The sequence below is a fragment of the Lepidochelys olivacea genome, assembly GCF_965140295.1.
Source record: "Lepidochelys olivacea isolate rLepOli2 genome assembly, chromosome: 1".
Lineage (NCBI taxonomy): Eukaryota > Metazoa > Chordata > Testudines > Cheloniidae > Lepidochelys > Lepidochelys olivacea.
Genome location: NC_140411.1, coordinates 334,588,838 through 334,608,859, shown reverse-complemented (window position 1 = coordinate 334,608,859; position 20,022 = coordinate 334,588,838). Strand labels below are relative to the sequence as shown.

General features: G+C 43.1%; 1 protein-coding gene across 1 annotated transcript in view; it reads left to right on the top strand.

The window, feature by feature from the left end:
• Positions 1-19,649, top strand: part of PCLO (piccolo presynaptic cytomatrix protein) — a gene marked incomplete at its 5' end in the record, with an annotated part of 521,208 nt that extends 501,559 nt beyond the window's left edge. The window contains 3 exons of the mRNA XM_084610084.1: positions 12,871-13,005; positions 13,614-13,759; positions 18,058-19,649. Of these exons, the coding sequence (XP_084466210.1) occupies positions 12,871-13,005; positions 13,614-13,759; positions 18,058-18,198 (422 nt within the window). The 3' untranslated portion in view covers positions 18,199-19,649. The remainder of the gene's footprint in view (positions 1-12,870; positions 13,006-13,613; positions 13,760-18,057) is intronic.
• Between the last annotated feature and the right edge of the window lie 373 nt (positions 19,650-20,022).

The window sequence follows — 20,022 nt, the reverse complement described above, 5'->3', positions numbered from 1 at the left end:
TCGCACATATACAAATTTGCATACACTTTAGGCAAATCCCTGAAATGCTCAGGCCCAGTATGGGGCATTCTAGGACAGAGGGAGAGCGTCAAAAATACTGACTTCCCTTGCCTTCAAACGGCTAAGCCAGAAAACCTCAGTGTTTTTCTAACATAGTTTTATTTGTAAAGATTTTCAAAAGTGGATGCTTAAAGTTGGACACTTAAGTCCATATTTAGGAGGCGAAATAAGAAGCCTGACTTTCAAAAGTGCTGCGCTTCCAGCAGCTCCCACTGAAGTCACCACTTTTGAAAATCAGGCCATTTATCTAGTTACCTAAATAACTTATTTAATAAATTAAATAAGGATTTAGATGTCTAACTTTAAGCATTCACTTTTTAAGATCTATGGCCTAGGTATTTTCTTCAGTTCATACCTACACATGATTGGAGACAAATGAAATTTGAGCACACAATGCTGATGTCACTTTAAAATCATCTCTATGCTGAAGAAAAGGGGTTGGGGGGGAGCTCTTTGTGAATGTCAGTATGTTACACCTGCTTTTGTTTTTGTGGACAGGCAGACATTTTGTCTTTTTCTCATGTTGCTCCCCCAAGTGGATAAAGTGTGAAATTTCCTAAACCGGAATTTCTAATGGCAGTAGTGATCACAGGAATTGAGTTTTCAATCTAATGTTAAGGAAATTTGCTTGGTATCTTTCATTCCCCCCCATGTTTTAGACTATAACACTTATGTTGCTCTCATCATATAACAGTGCATTCCACATTACATGAATTTAGGTGTCCAGGCTCCCAGCTGTGTCAGCTACAGAATATTCTATCCAATGAATTATATTCTAATATTCTATTTGGATCCACAGAGTTGTGGGATGGATAAACCCGATTTGCCAGATCACTTTCCTACAACTTATTATCTAGTGCTTTTTCTACTCTAGTCTTAAGTGTCTGAAGCAATGGGCTTTCTACCAGTTTCCTTGGCAGATTATCCCAATGTCTACTATCTATTTTCTACCTTAGACTAAAGTGGTAATATTGGCCCTGATCCAAAGCTCACTGAATTTAATAAAAGTCTTTGCATTGACTTCAGTCATCTTAGGTTCAGGTCCATTATGCTCTCATTGTCCTATAATGTAATCCAGATTGATATTAATTCATTTGTTCAGCTTTCCAGCAGTTAAACCAGAATGTGTAAATTCCTGGGACTTCAGTAGTTGATATGAGCAAAGAGGGTAACCAAATTTGCTATAGGATGCTTGTAGCGGGGAGGACACCCACTCAGGCCCAGAGGGGTTTAGAACAGCCCTGAGAGATGGCTGTTGTAGAAGGAAGACAGCGGGGCTGATTGGGGAAGCAGCCTCAGCTGGGGGCCATGCCCCAATCAGGGCCCAGCTGGCTCTATAAAGGTTGTGAGCCAGAGGCCCAGAGAGACTCTCTCTAGCTTCTGAGAGGGAGGGACCTAAGCAGAGTACCTAGATTGGAGCAGGGCTGGAGGAGCTGGGGAGCTCCAGTCAGGAAAGCCCCAGGCTGCAGCCTAGCATTAGACCCAATAGGTTCTGGGGTTGCAGGGGACAGCCCAAGGTTAGACAGAGGCAGCAGGTCCAAACCCAACCTTGCCTGTGATGAGTTGCTCATACTGCAGTCTGCCCCAGGCTGTGGGGGCTAGCTGGTAACTGGCAGGAGCCTATGACTGAGGTGAGGTAGGGATAGTGGGTGGGGGGGTTCCCCTGGGAGGGGGAGACCCAGAACTGTGGGGGCAGCACCCAGAGGAAAGGGGTGCAGGGGTCCTGGGAGGGACACGGGAGCCAGCAGTAGGGCAAGACAGCGGTTTGAGGATGGTGCTCTGGGGGCTGGTGAATTAATTCCCTGAGATGACCAGCAAGAGGTGCTGCCAGTGAGTCTGTGCCCTGTGACAAGTGGTGGCAAATGTAGGCATAGGTGGTCTGCCCCTGATACAAGGGGTAAGGGCATGGACAGCAGGACTATTACCCAACAGGAGTGACCCAGGGGATGATAGATCCTGGGTACATGGGGGTCTTCTATGGGGAGGCCCTGGATGCAGTCCCTGGTTGGACCACAGGGTCAGCGCCCTAGAGGAAGGGGCTGACCACCTGCAGGGGATCCGAGGGGCCCAACGGGCCATATGGGAGACGCAATGGGCCCTCCATAAGAGCATAGGCCAGCTGGTAGAGGAGCAGTGGGCTCTGACAAAGATCCTCTGGGAGGAGTTGCGGAGGAAACAGTGGAGAGTGGCCGAACAGCGGACATGTTATGCCTGCAGAAGGCAGGGACATTTAAAAAGGGATTGTCCCTACTGGGACCGGGGCAGGGCACCTCGCCTGGAGGAGAGACGGGGACAATTCCTGCAGACAGTCCACCAGGTGAGGGAACCCGGGTGGCTGCCAACCTGTTGGTCCTGCGGGCAGAAGGGCCACTTGTGGTGGGCATGCCCAGGACAGAGGGACACAGAAAGGTCCAGGTCAGGGAGGAGGTGGAGGGCTTGTTGGGGCTGCCGGGCACTGGGCCATAAGGAGGAGGGGAACTGGCAGGAGGAGGTGCCTGTGGGCCCAGAAGGACCAAACCTGAAGGAGGCAACCTCCCGAATGGAGGGAACCCTGCAGGAGGTGGGAACCCAGACCGTCAAAGGGCTAGTTGCTGAGGATGAGACCCAGACCATGTGGGCCCAGCGGGAGGCCAGGACTCAGGTTCGGGGAGCCCACGTAACAGTGGGAATGCAGACCTGGGGGAAGAGGGTCTGGAAAACCCAGACATACGGGCGTGGCTGGAGGCCGCAGAACGGGCCGACCGGAGGGCGGAGACCCAGGTCCAGGAGATGTCCCGACCCTGGGAGGCCGGGGAGAAGACGTGTGCAAGCCTGGAGGGCTAGTCCCAGGGAGCCCTGGCTGAGAGGCCCCTCTTCCCCCAGGTGTGGGGGTTTTGAGGGGGGTGGGGTGTAGCGGGGTGGACACCCGCTCAGGCCCAGAGGGGTTTAGAACAGCCCTGAGAGAGGGCTCTTGTAGAAGGAAGGCAGTGGGGATGACTGGGGAAGCAGCCTCAGCTGGGGGCCATGCCCCAATCAGGGCTCAGCTGGGTCTATAAAGGCTGTGAGCCAGAGGCCGAGGGAGACTCTCTAGCTTCTGAGAGAGAGGGACCAAAGCAGAGTACCTAGATTGGAGCAGGGCCGGGGGAGGACCGGAGGAGCTGCGGGGCTCCAGCCAGGAAAGCCCCAGGCTGCGGCCTACCATTAGGCCCAGCAGGTACTGGGGTTGCAGGGGACAGCCCAAGGTTAGACAGAGGCAGCAGGTCCAAACCCAACTTTGCCTGTGATGTGTGGCTCATACTGCAGTCTGCCCCAGGGCACAGGGACTAGCTGGTGACTGGCAGGAGCCTACGACTGAGATGAGGTAGGGATAGTGCGTGGGGGGTTCCCCTGGGAGGGGGAGACCCAGAATTGTTGGGTACTGCCAGGGGACAGCACCCAGAGGAAAGGGGTACAGGGGTCCTGGGAGAGACATGGTGGCCAGCAGCAAAGCGAGACACCGGCCTGAGGAGGGAGCTCCGGAGGCTGGTGAGCTAATTCCCTGAGACGACCAGTAGGAGGCACTGCCGGTGAGTCTGCACTCGGTGACAGTGCTCAAGAAATTAAAATCTTTGTTCTTGCCTTTCCTTGTCCACTGAGATCCGAGTATGTAAGTATCTGGCATTATTTTGGCCAAGACAGCAAAATCTGACTCAGGAAGGGGTTGACAGTCAGAACTGCCGTTACAGTTATGGATAAACCTTGCAATCAAGATGAAAAGGAATGATAAATTTGCTTGGTTGGAGAAGGGAGGAAAACAGATTTTGAAATTATCATAAACTGAGCAAGAACCTAAGCAGTTTCTCTCTAGCTGTCGTCTTCCTATTGTATAAGTAAGAAACACTTTGTGTATTATATAACAGAATGGAAAAAAGCTTGCAGATTCACTTGTCCTACTTTCACAGAACACTTATAGTATATTAGACCAAGATGATTGTCCTCTTGTAGTGAGGTTATATTAAATGCAGGTTTTTAATGGGAGCTTGCAGATTTACTCTTTCTCTAGCAAAAACGTGTTTTCTTAGGCTACGGCTATACTACAGAGCTTACAGCGGCAGAGCTACACCCATACTGAATAAGCCACACCCCTGAGCGACCTAAGTTACACCAACCTGGGTGCCAGTATAGACAGCACTATGTTGGCAGGAGAGCTTCTCCCACTGACCTAGCTACCACCGCTCATGGGGCTGGAGTATTTAAGCCGAGAGGAGAGCTCTCTCCCGTTAGCTTAGAGCATCTGCACTAGCAGATGTAAGCTCTGAATTGTAGCCATAGCCTTATTCACACCCCGAGCGACATAACTTATACTGACGTAATCTGTAGTGTGTTCATAGCTTTAGCAAAACTCTAATAGAATGGGATCCTCCTAAGGCTTAATGTGTATTATATTAATCAGGGTTTGGGTAGCAGTGTATATGTGACATAAATTGTTTCCTTCTCCTTATTTGAGCTACTGCCCGTACAAAAACAAGGGCTATGTGTGCCTTCCATAATCAGAATTCATTTTAGCTGTGCTGATGCAGACAATGGGTCTGGATCTGGAGACTCTGATATCACCCTTTATATAAGGTTGAACCAAGCTTAATCAGAATATCACAGTGGAATATTCATCGCCATTTATCTTGCTGTGATTAAAGATATGGAGAGTTATAATGCTATTTTAAGAAATTCATTGAGACTCTAAACCTAAGCTTGAAATTTGAATGAACTGTACAGTAGGCTTCAGAGTAAGCCGTGTTAGTCTGTATCCACAAAAAGAAAAGGAGGACTTGTGGCATCTTAGAGCTGTAGCTCACGAAAGCTTTTGCTCAAATAAATTTTAATCTCTAAGGTGCCACAAGTACTCCTTTTCTTTTTGAAAAGGAGCTGTGTCATGGTGGATAATCAGTTGAACATGAACTCCCAGTGTGATGCTGTGGCCAAAAGGGCTAATGCAATCCTCAGATGCATAAACAGGGGGCTCTCAAGTAGGAGCAGAAAGGTTACATTATGTCTGTATTTGGCACTGGTGCTGCTACTGGAATACTGTAACCAATTCTGGTGTCCATAATTCAAGAAGAATGTTGATAAATTGGAGCAAATTCAGAGAAGAGCCATGGAAAAAGGACCAGAAAACATGCCTTACAGTGACACTCAATGAGTTCAATCTAGTTAGTTTAACAGAGAGAAGAGCAAGGTGTTGTTTAGTTATGGTGTGTAAGTACCTACATGTGGAACAAATATATAATGGGCTCTTCAGTATAGTAGAGAAAGGTACAACATGATCCAGTGGTTGGATGTTGAAGTTAAGAACTGTATAAAGAGGACAGTGATCGATTATTTACATGTCCACTGAAGGTATTACAAGAAGTAATGGGGTTTATTTGTAGCAAGGGAGATTTAGGTTAGGTATGAGGGAAAACTATCTCCTTCTAAAGACAGTTAAACACTGAAATAAGCTTCCGAGGGAGACTCTGGAGTCCCCGTTTTTGTAGGTTTTTAAGAACAGGTTAAACAAACAGCTGTCCGGGGTGATATAGATTTACTTGGCCCTACTTCAGTGCAGGGGGTTGGACTAGATGACCTGTCGAGGTCCCTTCCAGCCTGCATTTTTCTGATTCTACCTCTGACCTTAGGGATCATGCAAGATTTGAAGGCAGCAGCTAAAGAAGCAGAGACCACCAGACCTGCTGTGGTCTGCTGGACTACCTGGAATATCAGCCAATGGAGGAGGGAGGGCAGAGCTGAGAGCTACATAGGCCTTCCACTAATTTGGATTTGGAGAGTGGTGGTGGAAAATGTTAGTGACATCAAGGATGTGGTAGGTGGGTCGATCAAACAACTGGTTACTTTCAGAAAGGGAGAGTGAAGGGATGGAACCAGGCTGCAAACTGACTGTAGGAGTTTTCAGGGAATGTACTTATGAGGCTAAAGGAGAAAGATGTGACTCATTTGGGAGATAGATAGGACCCAAAGAACAGAGGGGAAGGGGAAGATCTCAAAGCGGTGAGAATAGAATAGAAAACCTCTGGCATATGAAGGATTTGAGACATTCCTTATAATGTTCATCCATCATTACTTCAGAATAGCTCTGCTGCTGGCTCATGTCACCATGACAGGATGAAATGCATTATGACATGAACTGAGACCATTGCAAATAAATGGAATGATTTTTTTTAATAAAAAGCGTAAATTGTTGAGCTAACTTCTGCTGTTTGTATGCAGGGAATGCTCCCCATTGACTGGTAGTTTTGCCCGAGTAAGGGCTGCAGGGTTTTTCTCATATGATTGGAATTATAGGCTGGTATGATTTTCAAAATGCCAGTTAATATCATGATGGATGAGGTAATATCAGTCAGCTGGAATTTAAATAATAGTTAGCATTTACAGCACTATTTATTTTCAGACTGATTTACCATGATGGACCATTGTGATACCCCTGTCTTTTGGGGCAAGAAGGCAGGATGAAACCACAGTGCTCCAGAGACACAGAAGGCATTCAGCAGAGGCTACACAACTGCTACTGCATCCTTTGGTGGAGAGAAGCTTATAGCCCCATGTGTGGCCAGCTAGCTCCACTGGTCAGTGCATGGTGGAGGAGGACACAGGCATGGCACTAGCTCCTCTCTCCACCCTCTTTAGGTTATCATGCATTCCCAAGAGGGCACAAAGGCTGCAATTCTGCTGTTCCTCCCATGGAATACAGAAGGGGGAGAGAAGTACCTTTCTTTGCTGTGTATCTGGTGCTATATAATGAATCCAAAAGGATAGGATTCATGGTTAGGTAGGTAAGTATTATCCCTATATTAGAGGTGAGGTAGAGAGCTAAACTGGCTTTTCCAAGGCCACAAAGTCAATTTGGGGCTGGGATCTGGGGACAGACTTCAGGAGTTCTAGGTACTCATTCATGCACCCAGACTTTAATACCCTTTTGCAATGTTAATGCTGTAATACCATAATGCTACCAATTCTAGCTTTTTTTCTAAGTACTGTGGAGGGAGAAAGTTGGATTTTTATTCTTCTAATTTAGCTGAACCAAAGAGCATGCTAGGTTAAGTGATACAAATGCCTAACTGCACGCACAATGCTTAATCGCAGAATACATCCTGTCTCATTATACCATGCTAGAAATCATTATAACTGTTCCATGTCCACATGACTAGATATCCGTGTGACAAAAGTAAAGGAAATATCAAAAAAGAAATGCCAATATTCCATCAATGAATATTGTGCGGTTCCCACAGCTCATTAATTCAATTCCTTTTGGGTATTAAAACATAAAGAACTAAAGAAATGGAATTAGATTCCAACAAAGGAAGTCTTTATTTCAGTTCTTATGCCTGTAATGACACTCTGATGATTACCCCACATCTCTTCATCTTATGCTGTACATTACAAGATTATGGAAATTGTATGAAGTGTCATTTATTATTTTAGGATGAGCGATGTAACATTTACAGTCAAAAATAGCAAGTCTTCAGAGCATACTTAAAAATAGCTTTTAGGACCAATTAGAAGATAAGGAATTAACTTAAACTTAATGCAGAATATTCTTCCAAAACAGAACATGTATACCAGAAGCCTTGCACACCATCTAAAGTAAAATCTGAAAGGTTTTCCTCGTTATTTAGCCAGCTGTCTCTTCCCTTATGTATATATACTTCCATGTAGGATAATCTGGTCTTGGGTTTGGCATTCAGAATGTTCATTAAGGAGATAAATCCTGCCCATTCCTCTGTAAGTTTGGAAGGCTTCATTGTATTGGAACAATGCAATTTGTTGGCAGGATTCAAGGGGGTATATATATTCTTTGTGCAGTGCAGGTGCCATCTCCCTGCACATGCTCAGTGGGAGAAACGGGGGTGTGTGGTTTAAATAATTCACTGCTACATGGCTCCTCCCCACCAACACATACAGTAGAGTAGGGAGCACTGCAGTCAGAGAGAAATTCTGTTGCCACCATGTGCCTGGCAAGGGCCCCTCATTCATTCTGCCTAATTTTCCAGCACCCAGATGAGTTACTTGGTTTGGATGTTAGGTAGAGGATTTGGGCTATAAAGTATAATGTGGCAGAAAGCACCAATTCAAGAGGCTGGTCCATTTGGGAAGTGGGCAGAAGGGAGATAGTCTGTGGTTCTACCTCTCTCATGTTGAGGAACATAGCCCCTGTGAGCTGTGTATTTCCTGTGTACACTGGAAGTAGTGTCTGTCTTACAAGCTAATATAGAAACACTGGGGAGGGGTTGTCATTTTGCTTCTTTTCTAGCAGGAGTCTTCTATCTCTCTTGTTTGTTTGTTTTATTTATTTATTTGCATTGTAGCAGCACCTAGGAGCCCCAGGCATGGACCATTGTGCTCGGTGCTGTACAAACACAGAACAAAAAAATGGGCTCTGCCCTAACGAGACTACAAATTCTGTGCATTCTCAACAGTTTTGCTGAACTGGGCTGGAAGAAGAAGAAGAATGACCAGAGCTGAGCTAATAACTGACTGTTTCGTTCAGTGGTAGTTACAAAAAAAATAAAGATATTTTGGTCAAAACTAACTAAAAATTGTTAGCATTTTCTGTGAATTGAAAAAGTCCATTTCAGGTCTGTTCCAGATTGGGAATTCAAACCTAGGTCTCCCACATCCCAGAGGAGTGCCCGAAGTACTGGGATATAGGTCAGAGGGTGGGGCAAGCAGCATCACCCCACCATCTCCTCCAAATATTTTCAGGTCGACTGAAACAGCATTTTCAGTGAATAAACTATTCATCCAGTTTTGCTCCAAAGACTTTGTCACTGATCCCATAGTCAATGGTTTCACTACTCAAATGGTGCTTCAACCAAAGGGTAACATCACTGTTCATTCCTTCCTAGGACAAGCTCTGGCTGATAGCAGGTATATGATTAAAAATAAATTAAGATAAAGGGTGAAATCCATGCCTTATGAATAGACATAACTTTCAAAAGAGGGTAGCTGGAGGTTCTGGTACTAATAATTAACTTAAACAACACTGCAAAATGACATTACAAATACTTCCAACTTTGCAGAGCTGAAACAAAGCCCCATGATTTATAAATGCAGTAAATTGGTACAATAACTGCAGATAAATGAATTAATTAATAAATTCTCTAGTCATCCAATGTCCTAGCAATATGGAGGCTCATAGTTATATATGAATAAGGGTTTATATCATGGGCACTAGAGCAAATTAAGTTTATAACACCCCTCAACTTCTTAAGGTTACCATTTAACAAAATAGTTTTCAGCAAATTATTGAATCAATTAGTTCTTAATTGCTAACGGATGCTTAATAAATCTGATGGCCTAATAATAAGCAATAATTATCCTGTCTTGCAGAAACTCATTAAATACTTAATCATAGCTATATTTTTTTAAAGACTCTAATTACATAGTTCTTGCTAACACAGTTCTAAGGTGGTTTTAATTCAGCTAGACGTGCCCGTTACCCTGCACTTGAGTAAATATGTTTTTGACAACGAGGTAAGATTTTAATAATGTACAAAAACTGTCTTATTTCAGGAGAGGGTGAGTGCACAAGGTTTGGATTTTTTCTGGATAAACCATCAATGTATCATCAACTGTGCAATGAAGGTCCAATCCTATAAGGTATTGAGCACCTTGAACTCCAAGATTAGCCACAAAGATGCAGGAGAATAAATTTTAAACTATCTCAAAATAGGTAAAGCCAAGCCCATTTTTAAAGAAATGCTCAGTCTTCACTGACCGTGAACCCTCATGAACAGTTCTAGACAGTTATATAGTGACTACCCCATCAATGTAGCCCTTCTTTAAATGTGTTTGTATGCTGCGAACCAAAACCCCAAACCAATGCGGATATGGGATACGTCTTATATCCCATTCAGAGTGATTATGCCAGGGTGGGTGAAAGGAGAGAATGGAAAGAGGAAGCCAAAGAGTTGGAAGGAAGTGAGGTAAATTCTGAGTCTTTAAAACAGTTTTGGTTCTTTAAATCAACAATGTGATTCAGTCCCCTGTTTCATGAGGCTGGTGCAAGGGCTCAAAGAGTCAGGTTGAACATCTTCAATCTCACACAATGGGAGAAGTGAAAATGAGTTAGGAGATACAGGAGTGTTATCAGGTTTCAAGTATCCTCCCCAAGGAAATATGTTTTCCCTGTGTAGCTGTTATAGCAGAAAAGTATCTGTGGAGATACACACTGATCTACAGTAAAATGCTAGATAGTGAGACACTGAAGTGCTGCATCATAAAATGGGACTGACCTTTTCAGGCACACTGTAAGATATTGTAAGCATATCTCTCTCTCTCTCTAGTCCACTGAATCCCATGTAACATTTCTCCATGCTGACTGATTTTGTGTTATTTTGAAAAGACATGTAAGTGAAGGGAAGAAAAAATAAAAAAGGAAGCAGACTCTGCCAGGAAAGCTGTTGCCTCAACAAATGTTGCAAATGAATGTAAAAGGGGTGGGGATGGAAGAGACAATAAAATAAAAAGCTTGGCAGCTGTTCTAGGAAAGGCTGGTGGTTAAGTGAAGATTGCCTGAAACTAATCACACGTTTCTGCTACAACTGTTTATACTGGCTTCACGTAGTTAATTATTATGGGATTCAATGCAAAAACAACACTGACCAAAGCACTAGCAACAGCAAGTGGTATATTTGCCACTGTAGCTTTGAAATGTGTGCTGCCTTCATAAACACCTTTGCTAGTCTGTCTACAGAGCAAAACACAGCTCTACCCCCGTCTCTATTTCTGAGTCTTTCAGTACTTGGGGTCCAAGCCCTCAATGTGCTGAATACTGTCAGTTTCTATTGGTTGCTCAGCACTTTGCAGGTTAATACCATTGCCATCTTAACAATCTCACTGAGGCACATCAGATGGAACCGATTTATGGGTAATGGTAATAACGTATCTGACCATCCTCTTCACCAGTCTTGGCTATTGGTAAACCATTTCTGCCACAGTCACAGATCCTAACACCATGGGTGTCATTGCCCTTTCACACATATGTGCTTTACATTGGTGTAATTACATTCAGGGGGTTAGACCTATTTTGCATGAGAAGAGAGTCAAGCTCTATACATTGTGTTAGTGGGTCTGGCAAAAAAAAAATGAGTGCTCTGATTGATGGAATGTAAGTCAAAGCAAAACTCTCATGAATGGATTAAGAGCAGGAGCAGACCCTCAAGGGAAGGTTTTCTGATTGCCAGGCTTGACAGTAATTTCACCTGCCCACATAAGAGCTCCTTCTGTCCCTCTAGGGGTGAAATCCTGACTCCACTAAAGTCAATGGGAAGACTTCAGCTGAGTGAGGATTTCATCCTCTGATGCTACCAGGTGCCAGTTTGTGGTCATTCTGTAATGAGCTGACTGCTTTCCATGACTCAATACAAATTTATTTAAATGGAGAAAACAATATAGTGTGTGAGGATTTTCTCATGGAAATCTGTGCTCCAGCAGCTGGTGCTGTGTAATGGGAACTATTCAAGTGCTGTAATATATTCATGGGACATGGAAGTAGCATCTAAAAGTCACTTTGGGAGTTTTGATGCTTTAAGAAAAGCAAGATTTTGTAGCAATTTGAAAGGCACATGTTTAATTGTTTCCATTCATCAAGATCACTTTTTATGATAACTCCTTGGCACCATCTGCAAGGATTTCCTGGTAATGCATTAAACTCCAGACTGCTGGCACCAAAGAGTTAGACACCAAAGACTCTCACAGACTTCACTGGGCTTTGGATCAGGCCCCAAGTGAAGAAGAAGGTGAAACATTACGTTACACCAGCAAAGTGGCAGGTAGAGGTAATCTAGGCACAGCCCCTCTTTGGGGTTATTGCAGAGCCAGGACATGTTCTGCCAGGAGCACCGGGGAGTGCTCATACATCTCTGCCCATTTAAGCAATGCAGCATATCACCCTCCACTCTGGGCATCTAGCCAAGAGCAATGCCTGGGCTGTGGGCCTGCCACTCTGCCTAGTCCATGTGCAGGCTGCACAAAGGTGGAGGAAGGCTCTTTTCTTCTGCCCCCTTCCCTGCACTGTACATGCACATAATGGCTGGGGAAAATATCGTATATCGTCTAAAGGGAATATAATTGCATAGCTTCACATACAAATGTAATGGTTTGACATAGAGTAGTCCTGTCCAGAGAGCTGTTAGGGAATTCATGACCGTTCAAAATAATTGCACTTACATGTTTATTGGATGAATTTGATTTTTATAAATCTTTATTGTACATTGAATAATATCCCTTATTCTTTTTGAATGGAGTAATTTCAGAGTCCTGACCTAAAACTTTCAATAGCATCTCAGTGGCTTAGGAACTTAAACCCATTTACTTTCAGTGATACTTAGACAGATCGGGCCCGATTTTCAAAAGTATTTAGATGCCTAAAATGCAGATAGGCACCCAACAGAATCTTTAAAACTCCTAGAAGCGTAACGCTCATGTGAATTAGGTACCTATGTGCTTTTGGAAGGCCCATTAGGCGCCTATCTGTAGTATTAGCTACTTCAACACGTTTGAAAATCTGGCCCAAAATAACTGTCGCTTTGGAAAATGGGATTAGGCTCCTAACTCACTTTAGAAAATATTCCCTTATTTGCTTCTTGAATTAAATAAGTTCTGATGTCTGTGACTGTATGTGCTACTGTTGACTGCATATGTCTACCCTGTTTGCTTTTATCTAGTCATTGTTTTTATACAGCACCTCTCATTGTAACAAATGAGAAAAGTATAACACAATCTCCTTCCTAAATACAGTACTTAGAGCCCCCCTCCATTTCCCTTCACTATAATGGGTTTTGTTTTTCTGCTTTCCAGGTAAAACCCAGGTGATAGGTGAAATCAAGATTGCATTGAAGAAGGAAATGAAGACTGATGGAGAACAGCTAATAGTTGAAATCCTTCAGTGCAGAAATATCACCTACAAGTTTAAATCTCCAGATCACTTACCAGGTACCAGTCAGAAACAGCTTTATGATACAGTAATGAGTAACAAGCAGGACACTGACTCACACATTTGATGATATTATTGCCATAGAAAAATCATTTTGTTTGTTAAGCAAAATGACGTATGTTTTTTTTGTTCCTGTGAACATTTTTGATGAAAATGTGTTTTTTGAAATTTTTCTTGAAATGTTTTTTGCATTTATGTCGAATTCAAAATGTTTCAATTTATTGTTGCATTAAAAATGAACATTTGTCAGTTTTGTGTTTTCACAAAAAATAGACATTTCTGGTGAAAATTTCTGTTTTGTCAAAAAAAGGTACTTTTCATTGAAAAAATATTTCAGATGAAAATTTCCTACCAGCAGTAATATTTTGACAGAGCCATAAAGACATCAAGACTGGTTTTGCTGTCAGTGACACCAGTGCAAATCCAGAGTAACTTCCTTGGCTTCAGTGGAGTGACTCTAGTTTCACTCCGGTGTAAATGACAGCAGGATATGGCTCCACGGTATACAGAGGTGTATTTTGTCTCCGTACTTCTCATCCATTGAAATCTGTAGTGACAATGACACCTTAAGAGCGCCTGTATCATAGGTTGAATCTTTCTTCCACAGATCTGTATGTGAAGCTGTATGTTGTCAATATCTCTACCCAGAAGAGAGTAATTAAGAAGAAAACCAGAGTGTGCAGGCACGACCGAGAGCCTTCATTTAACGAGACGTTTAGATTTAGTTTGAGTCCTGCTGGGCATTCTCTTCAGGTAATTCTGCATCTTATTACAACATAATTTTATATGTCTTCCATGCTGTGCTTTGGGAATTAGAGATCAAACTCCCATTCCCAGTGACTTGCCTAACAGGTTACTTAAAAAATAAGATTGCAAAGGAAATAGCACCGTTATCTCCACTCTCTTGCTTTCTTTTAGTAGGTTGAATGCAGTGTACCTAATGTCATGTCTTTAGGGGAAGGATGGTCTTGTAGGTGAATTAATCACAAGACTAAGGGCTTGGCTACACTTGCGACTTTCAGCATAATAAAGGAGCCCCATACGCACTAGCTCACTACCCATCCACACTGGCACGTAGAGCATTCTGACTCCGTGGCTATAACGCTGCTGGTACTCCACCTCAGCGAGTGGAATAACATTTGCTGTGCCCCCGCTGGAGCACTGCTGCGCCACTGTGCATGAGGTGTTGCATTACTGCTCTCTGATTGACCTCCGGAAATGTCCCATAATCCTCTTAGGTCAAGTGGCCACTCTTGTCATTGTTTTGAACTCGCTGTAGGAATGCGGATATGCCCTTTCAAAGCTCTGTTTCTGACAGCTGGCTGCTTATCTGCTCCGGGACAAAGGAACCATTACTGAGGAATCCTGCTTGCTTTGAGTGAGTGAGAGAGAGGCAGGCAGGGGAAGAGGGAGGTCTGCTGCTGTCTGAACTTACAAGACAGCATGCTGACACGCTCTCAGCCCCCCAAAACCCACTCTCTCTCCCTCCACATACACACAACGCACTCCCTGTCACACCCCACCCCCCTGCATTTGAAAAGCACGTTGCAGCCAGTTGCATGCTGGGATAGCTATCACAATGCACTGCACGCCAGTGCGCTTCCAGCTGAGAGTGTAAACACTCGGCAGCGTTTTCCCTGCTGTGGTCTTCGAAGGCTGCTTTAACTCCCAGCGCTCTACAACTACAAGTGTGGCCATGCCCTAAGAGTCAGAAGATTTGGGTACTAGTCACAGCTATGCCTCTGACTCATGAACACAGATTCTGCAAGTTGCATAGTCTCTATTTCCCCATCGCTAAAAGGGGATAATGATATTTACTCAGCTCTGCGGAGAACTTTGAGATCTTCAGATGCAAAATGCTACTTAACAGCCAGGTGTTGTTATCATTTATTAGAAATAATTTACTGAAGCTCAAAGAGATAGATGTGAAGCATAGCGCACTGGAGCCAGCTTGTTTAATTTACAATCTGGCACACATCAAAGCTTGAGTGGAGCTGCACCAGGAGGCAAAATCCCTCTTCCTGCTGCTCAGCATGTCAGTGGGCTGTGCACATTGCCCCAGCTCTCACTGGTGCACCCTGCTTTCCTCGGTGTGTCCAGCTGGCTGCTTGGGTTGGTGCAAAGGTAGGCGACAGCCTACGTCTCTTCTTAATTTTCATTACCTGTTAACCCTAATAAAAAGAACAGGAGGACTTGTGGCACCTTAGAGACTAACACATTTATTTGAGCATAAGCTTTCGTGACCTACAGCTCACTTCATTTAAACATAACAATGTCTCTTTATTATAGGCAGGACTGATGGTACCACCTACTATTATTATGGTTGCCCAACATATAGTTACTTATAACGGCCAAACTTTAACCATTTTGGGCTACAATTTTCCATACGGGGTGTCTGCTTCAGGCTGAATTGGTTTGAAAAATGTCGGCCCACACAGCTGAGCTCTTTCAAAGAAAGAGGCTACAGAAAATTTATTGTTTTGCCCATGTTAAAAATTTCCGATGACCTTTCCTTTGAAAAGATCTAGTGCCCCTGTGCTTTGCAGCAGGGACTTGAAATTTGGCAGGGGATATTGTTTTTGTTTCAGGATGTATTTTTTGCCATCCCCATTGTTCTGTTTGGACCCAGCAGAGAAGTAAATAGGCACAGAGGGAGCTAATAGAAACACAGCCCTCTGCTGTGTGGTGGCTTTTTTGTCCTAGCTGCAAATCAGAAACCAACATGAAAGAGAGGCTTTGCATTAGGGAGTGGGGGGACTGTTCAAACATTTAAAGGGACATGCTATCACACCTATGAAAATCTGCTCAAATCTTGCCTTTGAAAAATTGCAGCTCACACATGCTCAAAAGGTTGTTTGGTTTTTTTTCAATTTTGAGCAGCTAAAATCTCAAAACATTCTATCTACTCTGGGCATGCTCCAGCTCAAGGCTGAGCAGCACTTCTCTTGCAATTGCAGCTCAGGGCTTCTGTGGGCAATGCTGGGGTCTGGGCCTGGGTTTGAGACTGAGCATACTGGAACTGAGAACAGTCATTCCTGTGCTCTAAATGCCCCTCCTGCTGGACCCAGGCAATGTGGAGGTAGAAGCTGTCTGAAGCTGCAGAGGGGATAAGAGCTGAATCTTCACGGATAGGGCAGTAGACGAAGGCAAGGAGCTTGAAGGAATAGACTGGGACCAGAGGCTAGGAGGTGGGGAGAAGGAGCCTGGGAGTTGGGGTGAGGAGGTGACTGGGACAAGCAACCTTAATTCTGGCATTTCTTAACTTTTGAGTGCTTGATTTTGCAACGTTCATCGTGTTGTTTTGACATAGTTTTCCTGTGTATAATATTTATATAGTGCCTTTCATCTGAGACTTTAAAAATGCATGACTGACACTCATGAAGACAGCCTCTCAACACCTTTATGAAGTATTATTGTACCCATTTTACACATGAGGAAAATAAGGTTGTGATGGGTTGGATCACAGAAACCCCCTTGGGACTGCCAGCTGATGTGCCAAGACTACTTCTGCCCCTGCTTTCCCTGCCAGCTTGGGACTCTGGAACCCTGCCTGGTTGTGCCAGACACGCTTCCTGGTTACAAACACAGACCTAGGTCTGAAGCACATCCCACAAACTGCAGGCTTAACTGAAAGCAGCCTAAGAAGTGTTCCTGTCTTTAACACTCAAATGCCCAACTCCCAATGGGGTCCAAACCCCAAATAAATCCGTTTTACCCTCTATGAAGCTTATACAGGGTAAACTCATACATTTTTTCCCCTCTATAACACTGATAGAGAGATATGCACAGCTGCTTGCCCCCCCCCACCCCAGGTATTAATACATACTCTAGGTTAATTAATAAGTAAAAATTGATTTTATTAAATACAGGAAGTAGGATTTAAGTGGTTCCAAGTAATACCAGACAGAACAAAGTGAATTACCACGAAAAATAAAATAAAACATGCAAGCCTATGCCTAATACAGTAAGAAAGTGATTACAGATGAAACCTCACCCTTAGAGGTGTTCCAGTAAGCTTCTTTTACAGACTAACCTCCTTCTAGTCTGGGTCCAGCAATCACTCCCATCCTTGTGGCTACTGTCCTTTGTTCCAGTCTCTTTTAGGTAACCTTCAGGGGTGGAGAGGCTACCTCTTGAGCCAGCCGAAGACAAAATGGAGGGGTCTCCCAGGGGCTTAAATAGACTTTCTCTCGTGGGTGGAGACTGCCTCCTCTCTCCTATGCAAAGTCCAACTCCAAGATGGAGTTTTGGAGTCACATGGGCAAGTCACATGTCCATGCATGACTCAGTTTTTACAGGCAGCAGCCATTGACCACATTCTATCTTGAATGTTTCCAGGAAGACTTCTTATGTGGATTGGAGTCTTCCAAGATCCATTGTTCATTAAGTGTTTCTTGACTGGGCACTTAATTTGCACATTCCTTTCTCAAGAAGCTAACCAAATGCTTCACTAAGGCTATTTAAAATCAAGCAAGTACACAGCCAATATTCATAACTTCGAGTACAAAAATGATACATGCCTACAAATGGGATGAATATATTCAGTAGATCATAACCTTTCCGGAGATATGTTATATGGCATATGTAGCATAAAACATATTCCAGTTATGTTATATTTACATTCATAAGCATATTTCCATAAAGCATTATGGGGGTGCAACATCACAAAGGTACATAGAGATTAAGTCCCAAATGCACACACCTAGATGTCTAAAACTGGGCTCCCAAAATTATAGGCCATTGTCAAAAAATTGGCCACATTTTGCGTTTGAACTGAGGATAGACTCCAGGACTGCTGAATTCCATTCATCTGCTCTAGCCAGTAGATCACAGAACAAGGAAGTGGAATAGGGGAGAAGCTCTGCGTTCACTGCATTTCCTCTCAAATGGGGTAATATCCTTGTGTAGTAGGCTGTGCGTTGATGTTTCCTTACTGTTCTACAGGTGCAAACCTAGATGTCAACATTTCTGAATCTTTATTGTACACCAGCAAGTGGTATGTGTAATTAAGCAAATAAGACAATTTTAACCATGTTTTTTTTTCTTCCCAGATTCTGCTTGTCTCCAATGGAGGGAAGTTTATGAAAAAGACACTGATTGGTGAAGCTTATATCTGGCTTGACAAAGTGGATCTAAGGAAAAGAATAGTAAACTGGCACAAACTGATGGTCAGCTCTACACAAACACATTGAGCAGACAAGTCTGCTTAGGGCACTAAACCTTGCAGCGTCTGCTGTAAATGGCATTACTCCAAGACTATAGTTTAATATTGTGTTTAGCTAGGCTTTCAGAATACCAAGTAGGGAAGAGTGAGCTCTGGGCTACATAGCACACTTAAATGAGGGCTAGTCAACTTGTTTTGCTGTAAAAGATAGCAAAGAAAAAAAGTGAGCCCAGAACTAAAAGCGAGGAAGTTTGAAAAGAAGATGAATATGAGGGCTCCTTGACGTTGGACTCTTTGTGGCTGTCAGGAGAGTAACTCAGAAAGAAATAATGAAGGCTTGAAGGCAGCTGTTAATGCAGAGTTTGGCTGCGGCTGGAAGTAATGTGTCTGAGAGAGCAATCTGCTTTTCTGTGCAACCAGAAGGAGATCATTTTATGCAAAAGCACCTAGGATGACTGGTTTTTCAAATCTCACTTATCAGAAGTGTAAAACTTGTTCCTCTGCACCTTAAAATCTCTGATAAATTTGTTGTTGTGAGATTATGCCACAGGACACAAACTGCAGGCTGTTTGTAGTGGTGGGAACATTATTTTACATGTTTTTTTTTTCCCTTTATGTAAAGAAGTTACACTATATAGAGAATCAGATCAAAATTATTTCATTTTTGTTTCCATGCATTAACAATGGGTGTAGGTCTCGGTCCTGGAATGTAAAGAATAAAAGCACACCCGTGGCTATTTTTTGTTTTTGGAGGGTGGTTGGAAAGAGAAAGGATCAAATGGAAATTGCACTAAATAAGGATGGGGGTGGGAGAGAATGTTTTCTGTGTGAATGAAACTGCAATTCATCCTTCCCTTTGGGTCAGCGGTTTACAAAAATGGGTTTGTCTCTTTACAGTTTAAGCACTGAGATCAATGCTATAATTTCAACTATTCCCTTTTTGTCTCCAACCATCAGCCTTACCCTTAGACTGTTTAAAGGCAGTAAAAGTTTAAAATATATAGTATGTACTCTGAAACATTAGACCCATTGTGCTAATGCTACCCTGCTGTTTGTGGAGCTCTGGATCAACAACAACCTCAGCAACACACACACTCCTTCTTGACAGCTAACAAGAAGGAATAACAAAATGTTTACCATCTGGGGATTGAAACATTAATGCGTGTCAAGAATTTCCTTTGAGAATCTCAGGTGAATGACTGAAACTAGTCCATTCAAATGTTGCTTGACAGTTATGAAATATGTAATTAAATGAAGGTCACTGGCAACACTATAGCTTAAGGTTGTGTCGGAGATTCCACAATAAAAGTTCTATTTTCAGGTGTTTATAACTCAGCGGTAACAATTTCCTTTTGACTGAAACTTTGCATAGGGGATCTTAAACTGGGTGTGATAATTTTCTTCTAACTCAGATTAAAAGAAAAAGGAAAGTACTTTCATCATTCTTAAAATTGTAGAAATATTTAAAATAAATTGGCATGGGATTAATTCCCTTACCGTTCAAAAATGGCTTCATATTTTATACCTTCATATTTTGAAGCGATTTGGCAGGGGATTACCCTGAAAGATCATTGCTTTTTTGTATTTAAAAAGAAAGTGACCAAATGTAAAATGCTGGCAAGTGTTTACTGTGTTTACCCAACAGGAACTTTTCATACACCATTTTAAGTACCCATGTTGTTTTTTTTTACTAGGGTAAAAACATGACTTACATGGTCAATTCAAATTATTCCTTGGGATAAGAATTATATGCTTTAAATAAAATAGGGATAGATGAGAAACCAGATTGACTCTGAAAGAGCTATTGCAGTTGTTTAACTTGATGACACTTTTCTACATATTTTTTTTCCAT